Raw genomic sequence first — 27402 nt, forward strand, 5'->3', positions numbered from 1 at the left:
ACCGGAAGCTGTTTCAACAACACGGATACTGACTCATTCAACCACCTCCGTAGCCTGGTAGCCAACAAACAACCGAAAACAAGCTCTGTGGACCATTTTTGTGTATATTGAGCTCGGTGTTTTTAACACAATCCTCTTTACGTATCTACTATTTAACTTCAAGTAATTTGCTTGTTAAATGTACACATTTGTTGAAAATACTGAGTCTAGCACTAAGCTTATCGCTAATGCTAGCTAGCCCGACCATGAACTCATCACTAAGCTACTCTCCTCCTTCTAAAGAAGAGGGGATCTGCTGGACGGAGAAAGAAGCTCTGAGACTGAACATTGTCATGAAAGAAGAGGAGGGGGATATTACAGTAAAAGGAGAGGAAGAAGCTTTCAGAATGAAAGAGGAGGAAGAGGAGGCTATCAGTATCACATTGGAAGAAGAGAAAGAACCTTTTAGAGTGAAAGAGGAAGAGGGGATAGAGGCTGTCACAGTGGAAGAAGAGGAGGTAGAAGCTTTCAGAATGAAAAAGGAGGAAGAGGAGGATGTAACATTGATAGAAGAAGAGGAGGATGTTTTGGGAGATGAAGGAGAGGAAGAGGAGACTGAAGATCTGATTAACACCAGTGAGTACTGTCTTAATAACACAGCCAGAAACTCTGCAGTTGTTGAACTAATGTGTGGTGTTAAAGCCAAAAGGGCATTGCACTGAAATGTGCTCCTCACCAGAACGCCAAATATAAGCTTGTAAAGCTCCGTTGGGTGTAAACAATGTAAACAAACACTGTATTTGAATCAAACCGTGTTTAAAACAATCATTTTGATCTCATGGTGGGTCCTTGCATCCACAGCTCTGTCTATGAATTAGAGTTGTTCCATTTGTTCAAACCCTCCGCTACTCTCCCCTGTCTGTTCATTAGGACAGTGGAGACTGAATTAGAGTTGTTCCATTCCTTCAAGCCCTCAACTACTCTCCCCTATCTGTTCATTAGGACAGTGGAGATATACAACGTTTAAGTACCAATAAGGGGTATGATATTTATGGCTCTACCTTTCTCACTCATTATTATTCATGATCCATTCATGATTATCCCCCCAAAATGATTTTATTTAACCAGGCAAGTCAGTTAAGAACAGATTCTTATTTACAATGGCGGCCTACCGGTGAACAGTGGGTTGTTCAAGGGCAGAAGGACGGGCAGAACGACAGATTTTTAACTTGTCAGCTCGGGGATTTGACCCAGCAACATTTTGGTTACTGGCCCAGAGCTCTAACCACTAGGCTACCTGCCCCCCCTCTAACCACCAGGCTACCTGCCCCCCCTCTAACCACCAGGCTACCTGCCCCCCCTCTGACCACCAGGCTACCTGCCCCCCCTCTGACCACCAGGCTACCTGCCCCCCCTCTGACCACCAGGCTACCTGCCCCCCCCCCCCCCTTTAACCACCAGGCTACCTACCGAACCCATCATGTTAGCATCCACAAAGTGTTCAGAAACATATTCTATTCTTGAGTGACTCGTATGACACAATACATTATTTACCGTTGTTAGGTTCTAATTCTCAGAGTTAAAACCCAACGGACAAAAGCTGAACCAGTTTATTCTTCCCAGAGGGTCAATCCAGCTGCATTAGACAAACAACCTCCTCCTGAACATCTGTACAAGCATTGTATCTTTACTACACTTTACTTCACTTTACTGCCCTTTACTGGACACTAAATAATACGGGCCATACACTTTTCTTCCTCCCTTAACGTGACGTGACCTCGACCCCCTCCTTCATCACTAATGCATGGCTCTCTGCCCTTATCAATGCCTGACCTCGACCCCCCTTCATCACTAATCCATGGCTCTCTCCCCTTATCAATGCCTGACCTCGACCCCCCTTCATCACTAATCCATGGTTCTCTCCCCTTATCAATGCCTACCCTGACCTCGACCCCTCTTCATCACTAATCCATGGCTCTCTCCCCTTATCAATGCCTGACCTCGACCCCCCTTCATCACTAATCCATGGCTCTCTGCCCTTATCAATGCCTGACCTGACCTCGACCCCCCTTCATCACTAATCCATGGCTCTCTCCCCTTATCAATGCCTGACCTCGACCCCCCTTCATCACTAATCCATGGCTCTCTCCCCTTATCAATGCCTGACCTCGACCCCCCTTCATCACTAATCCATGGCTCTCTCCCCTTATCAATGCCTGACCTCGACCCCCCTTCATCACTAATCCATGGCTCTCTCCCCTTATCAATGCCTGACCTCGACCCCCCTTCATCACTAATCCATGGCTCTCTCCCCTTATCAATGCCTGACCTCGACCCCCCTTCATCACTAATCCATGGCTCTCTCCCCTTATCAATGCCTGACCTCGACCCCCCTTCATCACTAATCCATGGCTCTCTCCCCTTATCAATGCCTGACCTCGACCCCTCTTCATCACTAATCCATGGCTCTCTCCCCTTATCAATGCCCTGACCTCGACCCCCCTTCATCACTAATCCATGGCTCTCTCCCCTTATCAATGCCTGACCTCGACCCCTCTTCATCACTAATCCATGGCTCTCTCCCCTTATCAATGCCTGCCCTGACCTCGACCCCTCTTCATCACTAATCCATGGCTCTCTCCCCTTATCAATGCCTGCCCTCGACCCCCCTTCATCACTAATCCATGGCTCTCTCCCCTTATCAATGCCTGACCTCGACCCCTCTTCATCACTAATCCATGGCTCTCTCCCCTTATCAATGCCTGACCTCGACCCCCCTTCATCACTAATCCACGGCTCTCTCCCCTTATCAATGCCTGACCTCGACCCCCCTTCATCACTAATCCATGGCTCTCTCCCCTTATCAATGCCTGCCCTGACCTCAACCCCCCTTCATCACTAATCCATGGCTCTCTCCCCTTATCAATGCCTGCCCTGACCTCAACCCCCCTTCATCACTAATCCATGGCTCTCTCCCCTTATCAATGCCTGACCTGACCTCGACCCCCCTTCATCACTAATCCATGGCTCTCTCCCCTTATCAATGCCTGACCTCGACCCCCCCTTCATCACTAATCCATGGCTCTCTCCCCTTATCAATGCCTGACCTCGACCCCCCTTCATCACTAATCCATGGCTCTCTCCCCTTATCAATGCCTGCCCTGACCTCGACCCCCCTTCATCACTAATCCATGGCTCTCTCCCCTTATCAATGCCTGCCACATGTGATCTCTTCCAATAGGATCCCTGATATAATGTAAACGTTATACATTACCCTCTCTCCCTCATGTTCATGAATAAGTATATTTCATATTCTCAGAACCCAACATCATTCATTTCTGTTGGGTACAACATCCTCTGAAACACAACCAAAACAAACTGAAAATGTATCCAACAACTTTATATCATTATTTAGACTTATTGAGGGAAAATCAAGGACTGAAGGGCGGCATGAATAAAAAAACAGCAGAGTAATACTTTAAAATCATGATGTAATTCGGGGACTTAACCTGATATTATAACAATAGTAGTGATGGTCTACCACAGCTTCAGATGATAAGGTGTTGTTCAGCCAGGCAGTTCAGAAAGGCTGGGCAGTAGTTTAAAAGGAGGGAGCAGCGATGTCACAGAGGGAGCAGCGATGTCACAGAGGGAGCAGCGATGTCACAGAGGGGAGCAGCGATGTCACAGAGGGAGCAGCGTCAGTCAGTTACTCAGACCGGAGCTCTTCACCAGGCTCCTCCTCTAACATGGAGCCAGTTTTATCATGTAGAAGTTTTATTCAGGTCTCTAAGTATTTAACTAAATAATCTGTTTGTCTTTGGCAGGAGAGAGACCAGACTCCCACTCTGACAGCGGAACGAGTGCTTCAGGGGAACCAGACCCAGTAACACCCAAACCAGCGAGACGACACCACTGCTCCTACTGTGGAAATAGTTTTACCCGATTACTACACCTGAAATCACACGAGAGAATACATACAGGAGAAAAGCCCTTCCACTGTTCCCAGTGTGAAAAGAGTTTTAGGTGGTTAACGACTCTGAAACTCCATGAGAGGACACACACACACAAAAAGCTCTACCAATGCTCCATATGTGGAATGAGTTTTACAGAGTTAGGGGCCCTGAATGTGCATGATAGGACACACGCAGTAGGGGATAAGCCCTACCGCTGCTCCCAGTGTGGGCAGAGATTTAACCGGTTAAGACATCTAAATAAGCACGAAAGAATACACACACAGGAGGAAAAGACCTACCACTGCTCTCTTTGTGAGAAGACATTTTCCCAGTCAGAGGACCTGAAATCACATGAGAGAATAGAGAGGCTGTGTTCTGACTTATGTTTTTGACCTGAGAATTTAGGTTTTTTGTTTCTGCCAAATGAAATCATATTGTTTATTTGAAGTCATTATTGTTTATATGAAATCATTATTGAAATAGACCTACTTTTAGTTTTCATCTGGAGATACTGTTGACATGACTCCCCTGTGAGGATCCAAGGATCAGGTTACAGTGGATCCAGCGTTCAATAGAGGAGGGAGGGATGTGGGGGTTTTATGACACCTCTTTTATGACACCTCTTTTATGACACGTCATGTCGATAGTAAATTGTAGGCAGCAGACTATTCCTTTTGGGGTCTAATTTGGGCGACTGGAATGTCTCTTTGTTACCGAGAGATTCTTGATGCCCCAAAAACTTGAACATCAAACAATGGACACTGGGACAATATATTCCAACATCTGAATGTTGGGAACGATGAGAGATGGAATATGGAAAATGTAATGTCTATTTTGTGATGTCATTAAAATTGTTATAAATAAGTTTTAATGAAAGCATTAACTTCCAAGAGCTTTTACACAGTGTATATCAGGTTTACATTCTTTATGTTGTGTAGAAAATATCAAGGATAAAGAGAATGTTTTTGTGATGATAGGATTGTGATTTTAGTTCTCTAACGAGATAGTAATTCTGATACCTTGCCTCGTAAACTAGTCTCTCCCCAGGGAGCCCGGAGAGCGGGTCAGAATGACGAAAAATGCCTCCGTTTTCCCCGAGGGTATAAAAAGATTGAGTTAAGAATGATCATATCAGACTAGGAGGACCACGAGCTGTAGCTGAGGTCTACGATTAGCCCCCCCCCCCCCCCCGAAACGCAACACACGAAGAAGACAACGGAGCCTCTTAACAATCAATGCTACGGTTAATTAGCTGTTCTCGGGACACCACTCTGGGATCACCGACACGTCTGCTTAGCCGTCCTCAGGACACCACTCTTCCAGAACGAGTGCAAAGTAATCAGACAACTAAGAAGAAGGACATTGTGACATTTTGTGGACAAATCAGAGCTTAACACCTGAGAATGACTGGAGAAGGCCAACCGAAATAAGAAGGAACCTCATCAAGTGGGAACCCGGCCCATGAAGGGCCCAACAGAGATAAGGCCCAACTGAACCCTCCTCATCAAGCGGGAACCCGGCCCATGAAGGGCCCAACTGAACCCTTCTAATCAAGCGGGAACCCGGCCCACGAAGGGCCCAACAGTGATACCCGACAGAGAACTTCAACGCGGAAATACATGCTTTACTTCTTACCCAGAAGAGCGGCAGTTTGGGGCAAGGTATTAAGGGCTAATGTGAGCATAGTTCCCAAATGTATCCAAGTGTTGCGTCTCTTTCTTTCTCTAACTCTCCATCTTGTGTAACAAGTGTCATATTGTGTTAGTTCGCTAGGGACTTGTTGTCGTCGTATTAAGTTTCCAATCAATAACCTATACCGTGTGTGTTTGTGTATCCTATGTTATCATTTCATTTGTTAGTAAATAAATTATAAAATCAATTTGTGTGGTACGGTAATGATCAGTGAGACTTGGGTTTGTACCGATTTCAAGAAGTCAACGACGTTCACAATGATACTGAAATGAGGAAATTATTAAATTAGTTACTGTTATGATATCTATATATTCTTGAGATAATTCGGGAGACGGTAACTCATTAAACAACTGTTCCCGTGGTGCCCCAAATTCCTAATGAGTTAATTGTTTCATGATTAATATAATTGAGTATCAATTCAACATAGTTTGATCAAATAAATAAACAGTCGTCAGATTAATGATAGTCACGTCACGGCAAGATGATAAATACTATACAATTTGTGTTTTGATTATGAGCTTTGATGCGTTGGTATAGAAGTATAAACCCTCTGTTGTTCATTATATCTTGGGGATATCGCTAATATCTAGATGTTGTTCATTATATTTTGGGGATATTGCTAATATCTAGTTGTTCATTATATTTTGGGGATATTGCTAATATCTAGATGTTCATTATATTTTGGGGATATCGCTAATATCTAGATGAATGGAGTTTTTGCATTTCTTGATTCTAACCTTAAACCTCTTGAATTAGATTTTTGACACAGTATTGGCAGCATACTGTCGTTATATTGCACCCTGACTGACATTTTTTCCCCCGTGAGGTCAGTCATGTCATGACAATGCCTTTGGAAAGTATTCAGACCCCTAGACATTTTTTCCACATTTTGTTACCTTACAACCTTAGAGAGTATACCTATTTTTCACCTCTTCAACCCAGATGAGAGAGAGTATACCTATTTCTCACCTCTTCAACCCAGAGGAGAGAGAGTATACCTATTTCTCACCTCATCAACCCAGAGGAGAGCGAGTATACCTATTTCTCACCTCATCAACCCAGAGGAGAGAGCGTATACCTATTTCTCACCTCTTCAACCCTGAGGAGAGAGAGTATACCTATTTATCACCTCATCAACCCAGAGGACAGAGCGTATACCTATTTCTCACCTCTTCAACCCAGAGGAGAGAGAGTATACCTATTTCTCACCTCATCAACCCAGAGGAGAGAGTATACCTATTTCTCACCTCTTCAACCCAGAGGAGAGAGCGTATACCTATTTCTCACCTCTTCAACCCAAAGGACAGAGAGTATACCTATTTCTCACCTCATCAACCCAGAGGACAGAGCGTATACCTATTTCTCACCTCTTCAACCCAGAGGACAGAGAGTATACCTATTTCTCACCTCATCAACCCAGAGGACAGAGCGTATACCTATTTCTCACCTCTTCAACCCAGAGGAGAGAGAGTATACCTATTTCTCACCTCATCAACCCAGAGGAGAGAGTATACCTATTTCTCACCTCTTCAACCCAGAGGAGAGAGCGTATACCTATTTCTCACCTCATCAACCCAGAGGAGAGAGAGTATACCTATTTCTCACCTCTTCAACTCAGAGGAGAGAGCGTATACCTATTTCTCACCTCTTCAACTCAGAGGAGAGAGAGTATACCTATTTCTCACCTCATCAACCCAGAGGAGAGAGTATACCTATTTCTCACCTCTTCAACCTAGAGGAGAGAGAGTATACCTATTTCTCACCTCATCACCCAAGAGGAGAGAGTATACCTATTTCTCACCTCTTCAACCCAGAGAGAGAGTATACCTATTTCTCACCTCTTCAACCCAGAGAGAGAGTATACCTATTTCTCACCTCTTCAACTCAGAGAGAGAGTATACCTATTTCTCACCTCATCAACCCAGAGGAGAGAGTATACCTATTTCTCACCTCTTCAACCTAGAGGAGAGACAGTATACCTATTTCTCACCTCATCACCCAAGAGGAGAGAGTATACCTATTTCTCACCTCTTCTACTCAGAGGAGAGAGAGTATACATATTTCTCACCTCTTCAACCCAGAGGACAGAGAGTATACCTATTTCTCACCTCTTCAACCCAGAGGACAGAGAGTATACCTATTTCTCACCTCTTCAACCCAGAGGAGAGAGAGTATACCTATTTTTCACCTCTTCAACCCAGAGGAGAGAGAGTATACCTATTTCTCACCTCTTCAACCCAGAGGACAGAGAGTATACCTATTTCTCACCTCATCAACCCAGAGGAGAGAGAGTATACCTATTTCTCACCTCATCAACCCAGAGGACAGAGAGTATACCTATTTCTCACCTCATCATAAAACGTATTCCCATAAATACCTTTTCATCGGTAACGCAACTTTGCTATCCCGATCTTCCGACCCCAAGATTGATTCCATCAGCACCTCCGATCACGCATTGGATCAGCCTTGTCTTAACCATCAACTCCGGACAATGTCAATGTTGTTGGTTGTTGACAATGTCGTCCGTCACTTAACCATACTGGTTTTAAACAGCAACAAAATGCATGTCCAGAGACTTGGTTTGGTAAACAGCTGAGGGATGGGGCTGGAGAAATGTAACCACTCTAAAATTCATAGAGAAAGCTATTGTAGCAACCTTAACCCTTAAACCTAGCGAAATATTGCATTTTACCCACACTGTTGTTACATTGGTGGGTAAAAACGAATGCTTCCTAACCGTTAACTTGTGTTATCATCTTAATGACACACCTGAATGTTAATTGAACTTAATGACACACCTGAATGTTTATTGAGCTTAATGACACACCTGAATGTTTATTGAGCTTAATGACACACCTGAATGGTCATTGAGCTTAATGACACACCTGAATGTTCATTGAGCTTAATGACACACCTGAATGTTCATTGAGCTTAATGACACACCTGAATGTTCATTGAGCTTAATGACCCACCTGAATATCAAGAAATTAAACAGCATGATCATTACACAGGTGCAACTTGTGCTGGGGACAATAAAGTTTTGAGGGAAAATGCAATTGGCATGGGGGTGGTGGCAGCATCATGTTGTGTGGGTGCTTTGCTGCAGGAGGGACTGGTGCACTTCCCAAAATAGATGGCATCATGAGGAAAGAAAATTATGTGGATATATTGAAGCAACATCTCAAGACATCAGTCAGGAAGTTAAAAAAATGGTCGCAAATGGGTCTTCCAAATGGACAATGACCCCAAGCATACTTCCAAAGTTGTGGCAAAATGGCTTAAGGACAACAAAGTCAAGGTATTGGAATGGCCATCACAAAGCCCTGACCTCAATCCTATAGAATATGTGGGCAGAACTGAAAAAGCGTGTGCCAGCAAGGAAACCTACAAACCTGATTCAGTTACACCAGCTGTCAGGAGGAATGGGCCAAAATTCACCCAACTTATTGTGGGAAGCTTGTGGAAGGCTACCCCAAACGTTTGAGCCAAGTTAAACAATTTAAAGGCAATGCTACCAAATACTAATTAGTCCGGGCATGGACTGTACAAGGTGTCAAAAGCGTTCCACAGGGATGCTGGCCCATGTTGACTCCAATGCCTCCCGTAGTTGTGTCAAGTTGGCTGGATGTCCTTTGGTTGGTGGACCATTCTTGATACACACGGGAAAATGTTGAGCGTGAAAAACCCAGCAGCGTTGCAGTTCTTTACACACTCAAACCGGTACGCTTGGCACCTACTACCATACCTCGTTTATTAAAGGCACTTCAATATTTTGTCTTCCCCATTCACCCTCTGAATGGCACACATACACAATCCCTGTCTCAACTGACTCAAGACTTAAACATCCTTCTTTATTAACCTGTCTCCTCCCTTCCATCTACACTGTGTGAAGTGGTTTAACAAGTGACATCAATAAGGGATCATAGTGTTCACCTGGATTCACCTGGTCAGTCTGTCATGGAAAGAGGATGTTTTGTCCACTCAGTGTATGTTTTGTTACTCCATGTAGAAGTGAAATGGATGTCAGTGCTAACAGTATATCTTCACTGTCCCCACACCGGCTCCCACCAGTGATCTGTCCCTGTCTCCATCCTCTGGTCACAAGCACACGTGACCGCCCTCCATGACCAACCGTTTGAGCTAAACAAAAGGATCCAATTGGAATGCTTCATTGGCGACATTTCAAGCTAGCTGGTGGAGTAAGCTTAAGGTACATTCTTAACTTTACACTCGCCTCTTTAAAACTCACCCCTTTAAAACTCGCTACACCTTTTGAGCTCAACGTCAACAGTGAAGAGGCAACTCTGGGATGCTGGCCTTCTAGGCAGAGTTCCTCTGTCCAGTGTCTGTGTTCTTTTGCCCATCTTAATCTTTTATTTTTATTGGCCAGTCTGAGATATTGCTTTTTCTTTGCGACTCTGCCTAGAAGGCCAGCATCCCGGAGTCGCCTCTTCACTGTTGACGTTGAGACGGGTGTTTTTACGGGTACTATTTAATGAAGCTGCCAGTTGAGGACTTGTGAGGTGTCTGTTTCTCAAACTAGACGCTCTAATGTACTTGTCCTCTTGCTCCATTGTGCACCGGGGCCTCCCACTCTTTCTATTCTGGTTAGAGAAGGTTTGCGCTGTTCTGTGAAGGGAGGTGTACACAGCGTTGTACGAGATCTTCAGTTTCTTGCCCATTTCTCGCATGGAATAGCCACAGAACAAGAATAGACTGACGAGTTTCAGAAGAAAGTTCTTTATTTCTGGCCATTTTGAGCCTGGAATCGAACCCACAAATACTGATGCTCCAGATACTCAACTAGTCTAAAGAAGGCCAATTTTATTGCTTCTTTAATCAGCACAACAGTTTTCAGCTGTGCTAACATAAATGCAAAAGGGTTTTCTAGTGATCAATTAGCCTTTTAAAATTATAAACTTGGATTAGCTAACACAACGTGTCTTTGGAACACAGGACTTGGCCACTCCAGAACAGAACACTCCAGAACAGAACAGTCCAGAACAGAACACTCCAGAACAGAACAGTCCAGAACAGAACACTCCAGCATTTCTTCTTGAACCATGTTAATCCAGCGTGTTTTTGATTTGAGTTTGGGGTTGTTGTCCTGCTGGAAGACCCACAACCTTCAACAGAGACAGTTTTTTGACACTGGGTTGAACATTGCACTCACTGAGCACAGACGTAAATTCAACGTCTATTCCACGTTGGTTCAATGTAATGTTGATTCAACCAGTGGGTTGTCTCCACACCTTATCATTGGATTAACAACACTACAGAACCGATTTTATTTTTGTGAATTGAAGATTAAAAAATGTATTCAAAAAATAAAGACAAATGGCCTGGACAAAATTATTGGCACCTCGGATTATGGATATGATTCAGATCTGGCCACTCCAGAACAGAACACTCCAGAACAGAACACTCCAGAACAGAACACTCCAGAACAGAACACTCCCGCATTTCTTCTTGAACCATTCTAATCCAGGGTGCTTTTGATGTGTGTTGTTCTCCTGCTGGAAGACCCACAACCATAGAGCCCCAAAGTGGAGGTGTCATATTACCCATAAAACCTAGCGGTCAAACAGGGAAATGGATCCAATTCTTTTTCATTTTTCCCATAGGGGATTTTTGAAACTCTTAAAATAAGGGCTGTGAATTGTGTAGGCTTACCCTGGCGTGAAGTTTTGATAACCATGTAAATCTCTCTCGGACAAGGTGACGTTTATCAATATATTCAGCTCTATTTACTCTCAGATACTAAAATGCAAATTAGCATACGCGTAGTTATCATTCAGGACTACAAATCCCTGCAAGATCCTGCACGCCATCTCTAGCAGACACCTTTGCTAACAGGTATTGTGTCGATTTAAAACGTTCACAAGACAGTTTGCAGAATTGTCAATTTAAAGAAATGTTGCCAATTTATTCAATACTAAATGTCGTTAACATTAAATGGTTAATCCAGAGATTCTTACCTTTGCCTCGATTTGTCAGTCTCGTCCAGATAATCATGGTATTTGTAGTTCTTTATCATAGCCACATTAGCAGCTAATTAGCATTTCATTTTGGGGAGGGTAAATACAGGCGGATATATTGATAAAAGTCACCTTGTCCAAGAGAGATTTACACGGTTGTCAAAATGTCACGCCACGGTAAGCATACGCGAAACACAGCCCTTATTGTAAGTGTTTCTAAAATCCCCTATGGGAAAAAAAATGAATGATTGGTGGAAAAACAAATTGGAAACATTTCCTTGTTTGACCGCTAGGTTTTATGGGTATTATGACTCATAGTGTGGTACTCTATGAGCAAAGACTCCGTTTTTGGACACTGGGTTGAAAGTTGCATTTGATCATCTGCTGATTTCATGATGTCTTGCACACTTTCAAAGGTCCCCAGGATCAGAGGCAGCAAAGCAACCTCACAGACCTATCAAACCTCCCCCATGTTTGATTGTGGGGAGGGTGTTCATTTCTTTGAATGCGTCATTTGGTCATCAGTATACAAAGGCTGTGCGCCCAAGTATTAGCTCCGTGCCATTTGACTTTATGTATTGACCCAAGTATTAGCTCCGTGCCATTTGACTTTATGTATTGACCCAAGTATTAGCTCCGTGCCATGCACTTTTACTTTATTTTCGCAATTAAAATGTGTAAACTTAAGTTTACACATTTAAAAATTGGTTATGCAATATTGGCAATTCAGTGACAAGATAGCTCAGTTGAAAGAGCATGGCGCCTGTAACGTCAGGGTAGTGGGTTTGATTCCTGGGACCACTCATATGTAAAATGTATGCATGCAAGACTAAGTCGCTTTGGATAGATTTATTATTAATTTATTTTTGAAGAGATAAGGGTGACAATATACTGTATGATGCCGCATTCGTATTGATTTGGATATTGATCAAAATTTAAATCCTTAAATAGATTAATAAAAATGGGCATTTCTTGATTCTAACCTTGAAACCTCTTGGAATTGAGTTGTTTTGTTTCGTTGATTTGTGTTTCTAGTCATCAAGTTAGTGTATGAAAATATGATGCCCGTTGTTCTGATAACAACATTGATAACTTGTTGACTTAAAAAACATTCACCACCTCATGAATCTTACCATCAGTAGTATTCCACTATGTCAGATTGTAAAATAAGCTGATTGTAAAAATAAAATAACAATTTAATTAATGGAACATATTTTTGTCTGAATGGAAATAAAATGTGGAACGCCTGCACCATTATTTGACATTCGTTATATACATCTACATAAAGAGGGATTGCGTTTGCTCCACAAATCACCTAGCAACTGCACCAGACGCCATGTTGGATGTTGTTATTTGTCTTTAAGGCGACGCTGCCAAGTGTGACGTCTAATCTAGTGGACGGGCCGCTTCTTTAACAACAGCTTGTTTAGCTATCTCGGTAGCTTGCTAGCCAACAGAGCCGAAACATTGGAGCTCTTTAGACGCGTTCAGTGTATATTTTCTGTCTTTTAAAACATACTTCTTTCGTATAGCTAGTTGCCCTATTTAATTTCATATTTACGTTTTAAATCGGGTAGCTAGCTGGCTGGATAAATTAGATTAGCTCCTAGCTAGTCGTTAATGCTAACCCGCTAGCTAACATCCCAGACCATGAACTCACTAAACTACTCTCGTCCTGCTAAAGAAGACGTTGTCGACTGGACGGAGAAAGAAGCTCTGCGGCTGAACATTGTCATGAAAGATGAAGAGGAGGATGTTTCCGTAAAAGGAGAGGAAGAATCTTTCAGAATGAAAGAGGAGGATGAGGAGGCTATCAGTATCACGTTTAAAGAAGAGAAGAACGTTACAGTGAAAGACGAGAAAGAACCTTTTAGAGTGAAAGATGAAGAGGGGATAGAGGCTGTCACAGTGGAAGAAGAGGAGGTAGAAGCTTTCAGAATTAAAAAGGAGGAAGAGGAGGCTATCACCTCGAAAGAAGAAGAAGAAGAGGAGGAGGAGGGTGTTATAGTGAAAGAAGAGAAAGAACCCTTTGTAGTGGAAGAGGAGGCTATCTTAAGAAAAGAGGAGGAGGACGTTTTGGAAGAGGAAGAAGAGGAGATTGAAGATCTGATTAACACCAGTGAGTACCGTCTTAAAAGCAGGGCCACAAACTGCCCTTGTTGAATTAATGTATCATTTTAATATATGGCTCTGGGCCTCGCCATTGACTCTGGGCTTGGGGCTCTGGGCCTCGCCATTGATTCTGGGCTTGGGGCTCTGGGCCTTGCCATTGATTCTGGGCTTGGGGCTCTGGGCCTCGCCATTGATTCTAGGCTTGGGTTTCTGGGCCTCGCCATTGATTCTGGGCTTGGAGCTCTGGGCCTCGCCGTTGATTCTGGGAGAATATAACTTATAAATGTCCACTGAACTTAGTTCAACTGTGTTACCCCATCAGAACCTAAAATATAAGCTTGTTTTACTCCTTTGTTTGTAAACAATGTAATTGTAAATAAACACTATATCCTCAAAACATGGAGGTAGTTCCATTATGCTGAACCTGAGACATGAGACACTGACCACAACTACTGACTACCACAGACCACAACTACTGACTACCACAGATCACAACTACAGACTACTACAGACCACAACTATGGACTACTACAGACCACAACTACTGACTACTACGGATCACAACTACGGACTACTACGGATCACAACTACGGACTACTACAGATCACAACTACGGACTACTACAGACCACAACTACGGACTACTACAGACCACAACTACGGACTGCTACAGACCACAACTACGGACTGCTACAGACCACAACTACGGACTGCTACAGACCACAACTACGGACTACTATAGACCACAACTACTGACTACTATAGACCACAACTACTGACTACTATAGACCACAACTACTGACTACCACAGACCACAACTACGGACTACTACAGACCACAACTACGGACTACCACACACCACAACTACGGACTACCACAGACCACAACTACGGACTACTACAGACCACAACTACGGACTACTACAGACCACAACTACTGACTACCACAGACCACAACTACGGACTACGGACTACTACAGACCACAACTACTGACTACTACAGACCACAACTACGGACTACCACAGACCACAACTACGGACTACCACAGACCACAACTACGGACTACCACAGACCACAACTACGGACTACCACAGACCACAACTACGGACTACCACAGACCACAACTACGGACTACCACAGACCACAACTACGGACTACCACAGACCACAACTACGGACTACCACAGACCACAACTACGGACTACCACAGACCACAACTACGGACTGCCACAGACCACAACTACTGACTGCTACAGACCACAACTACTGACTACAACTACAGACCACAACTACTGACTACTACAGACCACAACTACTGACTACTACAGACCACAACTACGGACTACTACAGACCACAACTACGGACTACTACAGACCACAACTACGGACTACTACAGACCACAACTACTGACTACCACAGACTACAACTACTGACTACTACAGACAACAACTACTGACTACTACAGACCACAACTACTGACTACTACAGACCAAAACTATGGACTACTACAGACCACAGACCACAACCACTGACTACTACAGACCACAACTACTGACTACCACAGACCACAACTACTGACTGCTACAGACCACAACTACTGACTGCTACAGACCACAACTACTGACTACTACAGACCACAACTACTGACTACTACAGACCACAACTACTGACTACTACAGACCACAACTACTGACTACTACAGACCACAACTACTGACTACTACAGACCACAACTACTGACTACTACAGAGCACAACTACTGACTACTACAGACCACAACTACTGACTACTACAGACCACAACTACTGACTACTACAGACCACAACTACTGACTACTACAGACCACAACTACTGACTACTACAGACCACAACTACTGACTACTACAGACCACAACTACTGACTACTACAGACCACAACTACTGACTACTACAGACCACAACTACTGACTACTACAGACCACAACTACTGACTACTACAGACCACAACTACTGACTACTACAGACCACAACTACGGACTACTACAGACCACAACTACGGACTACTACAGACCACAACTACGGACTACTACAGACCACAACTACGGACTACTACAGACCACAACTACGGACTACTACAGACCACAACTACGGACTACTACAGACCACAACTGCGGACTACTACAGACCACAACTGCGGACTACTACAGACCACAACTACTGACTACTACAGACCACAACTACTGACTACTACAGACCACAACTACTGACTACTACAGACCACAACTACTGACTACTACAGACCACAATTACGGACTACTACAGACCACAACTACGGACTACCACAGACCACAACTACTGACTACCACAGACCACAACTACTGACTACCACAGACCACAACTACTGACTACCACAGACCACAACTACTGACTACCACAGACCACAACTACTGACTACTACAGACCACAACTACTGACTACTACAGACCACAACTACTGACTACTACAGACCACAACTACTGACTACTACAGACCACAACTACTGACTACTACAGACCACAACTACTGACTACTACAGACCACAACTACGGACTACTACAGACCACAACTACTGACTACCACAGACTACAACTACTGACTACTACAGACCACAACTACTGACTACTACAGACCACAACTACTGACTACCACAGACCACAACTACTGACTACTACAGACCACAACTACGGACTACTACAGACCACAACTACGGACTACTACAGACCACAACTACAGACTACTACAGACCACAACTACAGACTACTACAGACCACAACTACGGACTACTACAGACCACAACTACGGACTACTACAGACCACAACTACGGACTACTACAGACCACAACTACGGACTACTACAGACCACAACTACGGACTACTACAGACCACAACTGCGGACTACTACAGACCACAACTACTGACTACTATAGACCACAACTACTGACTACTACAGACCACAATTACTGACTACTACAGACCACAACTACGGACTACCACAACTACGGACTACCACAGACCACAACTACTGACTACCACAGACCACAACTACGGACTACCACAGACCACAACTACGGACTACTACAGACCACAACTACGGACTACTACAGACCACAACTACGGACTACTACAGACCACAACTACTACAGACCACAGACCACAACTACTGACTACTACAGACCACAACTACTACAGACCACAGACCACAACTACTGACTACAGATACTGACCGCAAAGCTACTAACCACCACAAGTACAGCTACAAACACCAAACCAATGTTCACATGTTTAGGCTATCCTAACTTCAAACCATTATCAACTATACCTATATAAATGTGCAAACATTTACATAAAATAACCCACTAACTATTGAACCGTTCAAGGTAGAGACGCCAAACCAACGTTCACATGTGCGGGCTATCATCACCTCAAATTCTTATTTCATCCACATACTACTACTACTACTATAACCAGTCACTACCATTACTACTGCAGACACCACCACTACTATAACCAGTCACTACCATTACTATAACCAGTCACTACCACTACTATAACCAGTCACTACCATTACTACTGTAGACACTACCACTACTGTAACCAGTCACTACCATTACTACTGGAGACACTACCACTACTATAACCAGTCACTACCATTACTACTGTAGACACTACCACTACTATAACCAGTCACTACCATTACTACTGTAGACACTACCACTACTATAACCAGTCACTACCATTACTACTGTAGACAATACCACTACTATAACCAGTCACTACCATTACTACTGTAGACAATACCACTACTATAACCAGTCACTACCACTACTATAACCAGTCACTACCATTACTACTGGAGAGACTACCACTACTATAACCAGTCACTACCATTACTACTGTAGACAATACCACTACTATAACCAGTCACTACCACTACTATAACCAGTCACTACCATTACTACTGTAGACAATACCACTACTATAACCAGTCACTACCATTACTACTGGAGAGACTACCACTACTATAACCAGTCACTACCATTACTACTGGAGAGACTACCACTACTATAACCAGTCACTACCATTACTACTGGAGAGACTACCACTACTATAACCAGTCACTACCATTACTACTGTAGACACTACCACTACTATAACCAGTCACTACCATTACTACTGTAGACAATACCACTACTATAACCAGTCACTACCACTACTATAACCAGTCACTACCATTACTACTGGAGAGACTACCACTACTATAACCAGTCACTACCATTACTACTGTAGACACTACCACTACTATAACCAGTCACTACCATTACTACTGTAGACACTACTACTACTATAACCAGTCACTACCATTACTACTGTAGACACTACCACTACTATAACCAGTCACTACCATTACTACTGCAGTCACTACCACTACTATAACCAGTCACTACCACTACTATAACCAGTCACTACTATTACTACTGCAGACACTACCACTACTATAACCAGTCACTACCATTACTACTGTAGACACTACCACTACTATAACCAGTCACTACCATTACTACTGTAGACACTACCACTACTATAACCAGTCACTACCACTACTATAACCAGTCACTACCATTACTACTGTAGACAATACCACTACTATAACCAGTCACTACCATTACTACTGTAGACAATACCACTACTATAACCAGTCACTACCACTACTATAACCAGTCACTACCATTACTACTGTAGACAATACCACTACTATAACCAGTCACTACCATTACTACTGGAGAGACTACCACTACTATAACCAGTCACTACCATTACTACTGGAGAGACTACCACTACTATAACCAGTCACTACCATTACTACTGTAGACACTACCACTACTATAACCAGTCACTACCATTACTACTGTAGACAATACCACTACTATAACCAGTCACTACCACTACTATAACCAGTCACTACCATTACTACTGGAGAGACTACCACTACTATAACCAGTCACTACCATTACTACTGTAGACACTACCACTACTATAACCAGTCACTACCATTACTACTGTAGACACTACTACTACTATAACCAGTCACTACCATTACTACTGTAGACACTACCACTACTATAACCAGTCACTACCATTACTACTGCAGTCACTACCACTACTATAACCAGTCACTACCACTACTATAACCAGTCACTACTATTACTACTGCAGACACTACCACTACTATAACCAGTCACTACCATTACTACTGTAGACACTACCACTACTATAACCAGTCACTACCATTACTACTGTAGACAATACCACTACTATAACCAGTCACTACCATTACTACTGTAGACAATACCACTACTATAACCAGTCACTACCACTACTATAACCAGTCACTACCATTACTACTGGAGAGACTACCACTACTATAACCAGTCACTACCATTACTACTGTAGACAATACCACTACTATAACCAGTCACTACCACTACTATAACCAGTCACTACCATTACTACTGTAGACAATACCACTACTATAACCAGTCACTACCATTACTACTGGAGAGACTACCACTACTATAACCAGTCACTACCATTACTACTGGAGAGACTACCACTACTATAACCAGTCACTACCATTACTACTGTAGACACTACCACTACTATAACCAGTCACTACCATTACTACTGTAGACAATACCACTACTATAACCAGTCACTACCACTACTATAACCAGTCACTACCATTACTACTGGAGAGACTACCACTACTATAATCAGTCACTACCATTACTACTGTAGACACTACCACTACTATAACCAGTCACTACCATTACTACTGTAGACACTACTACTACTATAACCAGTCACTACCATTACTACTGTAGACACTACCACTACTATAACCAGTCACTACCATTACTACTGCAGTCACTACCACTACTATAACCAGTCACTACCACTACTATAACCAGTCACTACCACTACTATAACCAGTCACTACTATTACTACTGCAGACACTACCACTACTATAACCAGTCACTACCATTACTACTGTAGACACTACCACTACTATAACCAGTCACTACCACTACTATAACCAGTCACTACCATTACTACTGTAGACAATACCACTACTATAACCAGTCACTACCACTACTATAACCAGTCACTACCATTACTACTGCAGACACTACCACTACTATAACCAGTCACTACCACTACTATAACCAGTCACTACCATTACTACTGTAGACACTACCACTACTATAACCAGTCACTACCATTACTACTGTAGACACTACCACTACTATAACCAGTCACTACCATTACTACTGTAGACACTACCACTACTATAACCAGTCACTACCATTACTACTGCAGTCACTACCACTACTATAACCAGTCACTACCATTACTACTGTAGACACTACCACTACTATAACCAGTCACTACCATTACTACTGCAGACACTACCACTACTATAACCAGTCACTACCATTACTACTGTAGACACTACCACTACTATAACCAGTCACTACCATTACTACTGTAGACACTACCACTACTATAACCAGTCACTACCACTACTATAACCAGTCACTACCATTACTACTGTAGACAATACCACTACTATAACCAGTCACTACCATTACTACTGTAGACAATACCACTACTATAACCAGTCACTACCACTACTATAACCAGTCACTACCATTACTACTGTAGACAATACCACTACTATAACCAGTCACTACCATTACTACTGGAGAGACTACCACTACTATAACCAGTCACTACCATTACTACTGGAGAGACTACCACTACTATAACCAGTCACTACCATTACTACTGTAGACACTACCACTACTATAACCAGTCACTACCATTACTACTGTAGACAATACCACTACTATAACCAGTCACTACCACTACTATAACCAGTCACTACCATTACTACTGGAGAGACTACCACTACTATAACCAGTCACTACCATTACTACTGTAGACACTACCACTACTATAACCAGTCACTACCATTACTACTGTAGACACTACTACTACTATAACCAGTCACTACCATTACTACTGTAGACACTACCACTACTATAACCAGTCACTACCATTACTACTGCAGTCACTACCACTACTATAACCAGTCACTACCACTACTATAACCAGTCACTACTATTACTACTGCAGACACTACCACTACTATAACCAGTCACTACCATTACTACTGTAGACACTACCACTACTATAACCAGTCACTACCATTACTACTGTAGACAATACCACTACTATAACCAGTCACTACCATTACTACTGTAGACAATACCACTACTATAACCAGTCACTACCACTACTATAACCAGTCACTACCATTACTACTGGAGAGACTACCACTACTATAACCAGTCACTACCATTACTACTGTAGACAATACCACTACTATAACCAGTCACTACCACTACTATAACCAGTCACTACCATTACTACTGTAGACAATACCACTACTATAACCAGTCACTACCATTACTACTGGAGAGACTACCACTACTATAACCAGTCACTACCATTACTACTGGAGAGACTACCACTACTATAACCAGTCACTACCATTACTACTGTAGACACTACCACTACTATAACCAGTCACTACCATTACTACTGTAGACAATACCACTACTATAACCAGTCACTACCACTACTATAACCAGTCACTACCATTACTACTGGAGAGACTACCACTACTATAATCAGTCACTACCATTACTACTGTAGACACTACCACTACTATAACCAGTCACTACCATTACTACTGTAGACACTACTACTACTATAACCAGTCACTACCATTACTACTGTAGACACTACCACTACTATAACCAGTCACTACCATTACTACTGCAGTCACTACCACTACTATAACCAGTCACTACCACTACTATAACCAGTCACTACCACTACTATAACCAGTCACTACTATTACTACTGCAGACACTACCACTACTATAACCAGTCACTACCATTACTACTGTAGACACTACCACTACTATAACCAGTCACTACCATTACTACTGTAGACACTACCACTACTATAACCAGTCACTACCATTACTACTGCAGTCACTACCACTACTATAACCAGTCACTACCACTACTATAACCAGTCACTACCATTACTACTGTAGACAATACCACTACTATAACCAGTCACTACCACTACTATAACCAGTCACTACCATTACTACTGCAGACACTACCACTACTATAACCAGTCACTACCACTACTATAACCAGTCACTACCATTACTACTGTAGACACTACCACTACTATAACCAGTCACTACCATTACTACTGTAGACACTACCACTACTATAACCAGTCACTACCATTACTACTGTAGACACTACCACTACTATAACCAGTCACTACCATTACTACTGCAGTCACTACCACTACTATAACCAGTCACTACCATTACTACTGTAGACACTACCACTACTATAACCAGTCACTACCATTACTACTGCAGACACTACCACTACTATAACCAGTCACTACCATTACTACTGTAGACACTACCACTACTATAACCAGTCACTACCATTACTACTGTAGACACTACCACTACTATAACCAGTCACTACCACTACTATAACCAGTCACTACCATTACTACTGTAGACACTACCACTACTATAACCAGTCACTACCATTACTACTGCAGTCACTACCACTACTATAACCAGTCACTACCACTACTATAACCAGTCACTACTATTACTACTGCAGTCACTACCACTACTATAACCAGTCACTACCATTACTACTGTAGACACTACCACTACCACTACTATAACCAGTCACTACCACTACTATAACCAGTCACTACTATTACTACTGCAGTCACTACCACTACTATAACCAGTCACTACCATTACTACTGCAGACACTACCACTACTACTACTATAACCAGTCACTACCATTACTACTGCAGACACTACCACTACTATAACCAGTCACTACCACTACTATAACCAGTCACTACCATTACTAATGCAGACACTACCACTACTATAACCAGACACTACCATTACTACTGTAGACACTACTACTACTATAACCAGTCACTACCATTACTACTGTAGACACTACCACTACTATAACCAGTCACTACCACTACTATAACTATAACCAGTCACTACCATTACTACTGTAGACACTACCACTACTATAACCAGTCACTACCACTACTACTGTAGACACTACCACTACTATAACCAGTCACTACCATTACTACTGCAGACACTACCACTACTATAACCAGTCACTACCATTACTACTGTAGACACTACCACTACTATAACCAGTCACTACCATTACTACTGTAGACACTACTACTACTATAACCAGTCACTACCATTACTACTGTAGACACTACCACTACTATAACCAGTCACTACCACTACTATAACCAGTCACTACCATTACTACTGTAGACACTACTACTACTATAACCAGTCACTACCATTACTACTGTAGACACTACCACTACTATAACCAGTCACTACCATTACTACTGTAGACACTACCACTACTATAACCAGTCACTACCATTACTACTGTAGACACTACCACTACTATAACCAGTCACTACCATTACTACTGTAGACACTACCACTACTATAACCAGTCACTACCATTACTACTGTAGACACTACCACTACTATAACCAGTCACTACCATTACTACTGTAGACACTACTACTACTATAACCAGTCACTACCATTACTACTGCAGACACTACCATTACTACTGCAGACACTACCACTACTATAACCAGTCACTACCACTACTATAACCAGTCACTACCACTACATAACCAGTCACTACCATTACTATAACCAGTCACTACCATTACTACTGCAGACACTACCACTACTATAACTATAACCAGAAACTACCACTACTATAACCAGTCACTACCATTACTACTGCAGACACCACCACTACTATAACCAGTCACTACCATTACTACTGCAGACACTACCACTACTATAACCAGTCACTACCACTACTATAACCAGTCACTACCATTACTACTGCAGACACCACCACTACTATAACCAGTCACTACCATTACTACTGCAGACACTACCACTACTATAACTATAACCAGACACTACCACTACTATAACCAGTCACTACCACAGCATAAACCTCCGATAGACAGGTAAAGCTCTAGTACGCTCATCTGAAAGGATACAGTTTGTTTAGAGTACCCTAAAATTAACTAATAGTATGTAGTATACAGTATGTTTGTCTGGGTATTCAAACACAGCTATTGTATAATGTTCTGCCAATTTTTTTCAATACCATTACATTAAAGGCGAAACATACCTACATTTATGAATTGTTTGAAACCAGGCTAAGGTGTCTGAATACTTTCCGAAGTCACTGTATATGTATCCTATACTGACTAGTATATTTACCCATTAGGTCTAATATATGTATCCTATATTGACTAGTCTATTTACTCATTAGGTCTAATATATGTATCCTATACTGACTAGTCTAATACATGTATCCTATATTGACTAGTCTATTTACTCATTAGGTCTAATATATGTATCCTATACTGACTAGTCTAATACATGTATCCTATATTGACTAGTCTATTTACCCATTAGGTCTAATACATGTATCCTATACTGACTAGTCTATTTATCCATTAGGTCTATTACATGTATCCTATACTGACTAGTCTATTTACCCATTAGGTCTAATACATGTATCCTATACTGACTAGTCTATTACATGTATCCTATACTGACTAGTCTATTTATCCATTAGGTCTAATATATGTATCCTATACTGACTAGTCTATTTACCCATTAGGTCTAATACATGTATCCTATACTGACTAGTCTATTACATGTATCCTATACTGACTAGTCTATTACATGTATCCTATACTGACTAGTCTAATATATGTATCCTATACTGACTAGTCTATTTACCCATTAGGTCTAATACATGTATCCGATACTGACTAGTCTATTTATCCATTAGGTCTAATACATGTATCCTATACTGACTAGTCTATTACATGTATCCTATACTGACTAGTCTATTTACCCATTAGGTCTAATACATGTATCCCATACTGACTAGTCTATTTACCCATTAGGTCTAATACATGTATCCTATATTGACTAGTCTATTTACCCATTAGGTCTAATATATGTATCCTATACTGACTAGTCTATTTATCCATTAGGTCTAATACATGTATCCTATACTGACTAGTCTATTTACCCATTAGGTCTAATACATGTATCCTATATTGACTAGTCTATTTACCCATTAGGTCTAATATATGTATCCTATACTGACTAGTCTATTTATCCATTAGGTCTAATATATGTATCCTATACTGACTAGTCTATTTACCCATTAGGTCTAATACATGTATCCTATACTGACTAGTCTATTACATGTATCCTATACTGACTAGTCTATTACATGTATCCTATACTGACTAGTCTATTTATCCATTAGGTCTAATATATGTATCCTATATTGACTAGTCTATTTATCCATTAGGTCTATTACATGTATCCTATACTGACTAGTCTATTTACCCATTAGGTCTAATACATGTATCCTATATTGACTAGTCTATTTACCCATTAGGTCTAATATATGTGTCCTATACTGACTAGTCTATTTACCCATTAGGTCTAATACATGTATCCTATACTGACTAGTCTATTTATTTCTCTGTTAAACTAAATAATCTGTTTGTCTTTGGCAGGAGAGAGACCAGACTCTCACTCTGACAGCGGGAAGAGTCCTTCAGGGGAACCAGACCTAGCGACACCCAAACCAGCGAGTCGGCATCACTGCTCCCACTGTGGAAAGAGTTTTAGCTGGTTAGGGTACCTAAAACGACATGAGAGAAAACACACAGGAGAAAAGCCTTTCCAATGTTCCCACTGTGGAAAGAGATTTACCTGGTTAGGAAGCCTAAGGGAACACAAGAGAATACACTCTGGAGAGAAACCTTACCACTGTTCCCAATGTGGAATGACTTTTGCCTGGTTAGGGAGCCTGAAAACGCATGAGAGGTCACACACAGGGGAAAAACCTTTCCAATGTTCCCAGTGTGGAAAAAGTTTTACCCAGTTAGGGAGCCTGAAGGAGCATGAGAAGATACACACAGGAGAAAAGCCTTTCCAATGCTCCCAGTGTGGAAAGAGTTTTACCCAGTTAGGGAGCCTGAAGGAGCATGAGAAGATACACACAGGGGAAAAACCTTTCCAATGCTCCCAGTGTGGAAAGAGGTTTACCCGCTTAGGGAACCTAAAAGAGCATGAGACAACACACACACAAGAAAAGCCCTACCAATGCTCCCTGTGCAGAAAAAGTTTTACCAAGTTAGGGGCCCTGAATAGGCATGACAGGACACACACAGGTGGGGATAAGACGTACCACTGCTCCTTGTGTGGAAAGACGTTTAACCGATTAAGACATCTGAATAAGCATGAAAGAATACATATACAGGAGGAGAAGACTTGCCACTGCTCTCACTGTGGAAAGACATTTTCCCAGTCAGAGGACCTGAAAGCACATGAGAGAATAGAGAGGCTGTGTTCTGACTTATGTTTTTGACTGAGAATTTGTGTTTTTGTTCATGCCACATTAAATCCTATTGTTTATATGAAATCATTAACAAAATAGACCTTTGTTTTAGTTTATCTGTAGACCTGATCATGTCTAAAATCAGATTAAATACAATTTTGTATTCTGATTTGATTATGAACTTTAATGGATACAACTATAAACCCTCTATTCATTACATTTTGGGGATATTATTATTTAGATGAATGGAGTTCTGGATTTCTTGATTTTAACGTTTATCCTCTTGAATTTGATTTGATCAGGCTTTTCACTAAATTAATTCGATTACATGATTTAGATATTGCACCATGTAAATTATTAAATGGATTAATAGAATGTGCATTTCTTGATTTTGAACTTTGAAACCTCTTGAATTTAGTCGTTTTGTTTCATTGAGTTAATTTGTGTATTAGTCGTCAAGCTAAAGACTATGAAAATGTGATGGTGTTTTTATAATAAAGTGGTTGACATAAAAAACATGAGTGTTCCCATCAATGTTATTCCACTATGTAGAAGCAGTATAGAATTAGTTGTTTATTTTGATATTATCTGTTGAATCAGAATTTGCGTTGAATACAGATGTGTAGTAGATGTGAGGTTTATTTTAGATTCTCACTCATCAAAAGTTAATTGATCAACCAAAGCTTTTCTTTGTAAGTCTCAATATGATATATAATATAATATTAAACTTTTGAAACAAATGAAAAATAAACTTGGTCTGAAAATCAAATATTTTCCTCAACTGTGTTACCCACTTCAGTCAGCAGATGGCGATGTGCATCTTTCAGGCGATGTTTCTAGCGTGACATATAATCGAGTGTAGTGTCTTTGTAAAAAAAAAAAAGATTAACAAAATATTAAATAATTGCTTTTTGGTCTTAATTTACAGTTAGACAGACAGGTTAACTGACATGACGAAAACGATGTGAGTGCATCCACGGGGCAGAAGTCAGTGTGCTGTTGTGATTCTGGATGGCCAGACA

General features: G+C 41.7%; 2 protein-coding genes across 3 annotated transcripts in view; both read left to right on the forward strand.

Moving 5' to 3' along the window:
- Nucleotides 1–27149, forward strand: LOC129839902 (zinc finger protein 16-like). 2 transcript variants are annotated; one of them, XM_055907611.1, is made up of 2 exons: nt 1–615; nt 25554–27149. In XM_055907611.1, the coding sequence occupies exons 1-2, from the start codon at nt 228–230 to the stop codon at nt 26408–26410; spliced, it is 1245 nt and encodes a 414-aa protein (XP_055763586.1). In that variant the 5' UTR covers nt 1–227; the 3' UTR covers nt 26411–27149. The 2 variants fall into 2 exon arrangements, with proteins under 2 accessions (XP_055763586.1, XP_055763585.1); XM_055907610.1 differs by lacking the exon at nt 1–615 and adding an exon at nt 12983–13724.
- The window catches only part of LOC129839882 (zinc finger protein ZFP2-like), a 274220-nt gene that overhangs the window by 120211 nt on the left and 126607 nt on the right, over nt 1–27402 (forward strand). The gene's annotated exons all lie outside the window — the stretch shown is intronic.

Source organism: Salvelinus fontinalis, chromosome 40 (assembly GCF_029448725.1).
Source record: "Salvelinus fontinalis isolate EN_2023a chromosome 40, ASM2944872v1, whole genome shotgun sequence".
In the NCBI taxonomy this organism is placed as follows: Eukaryota; Metazoa; Chordata; class Actinopteri; order Salmoniformes; family Salmonidae; genus Salvelinus; species Salvelinus fontinalis.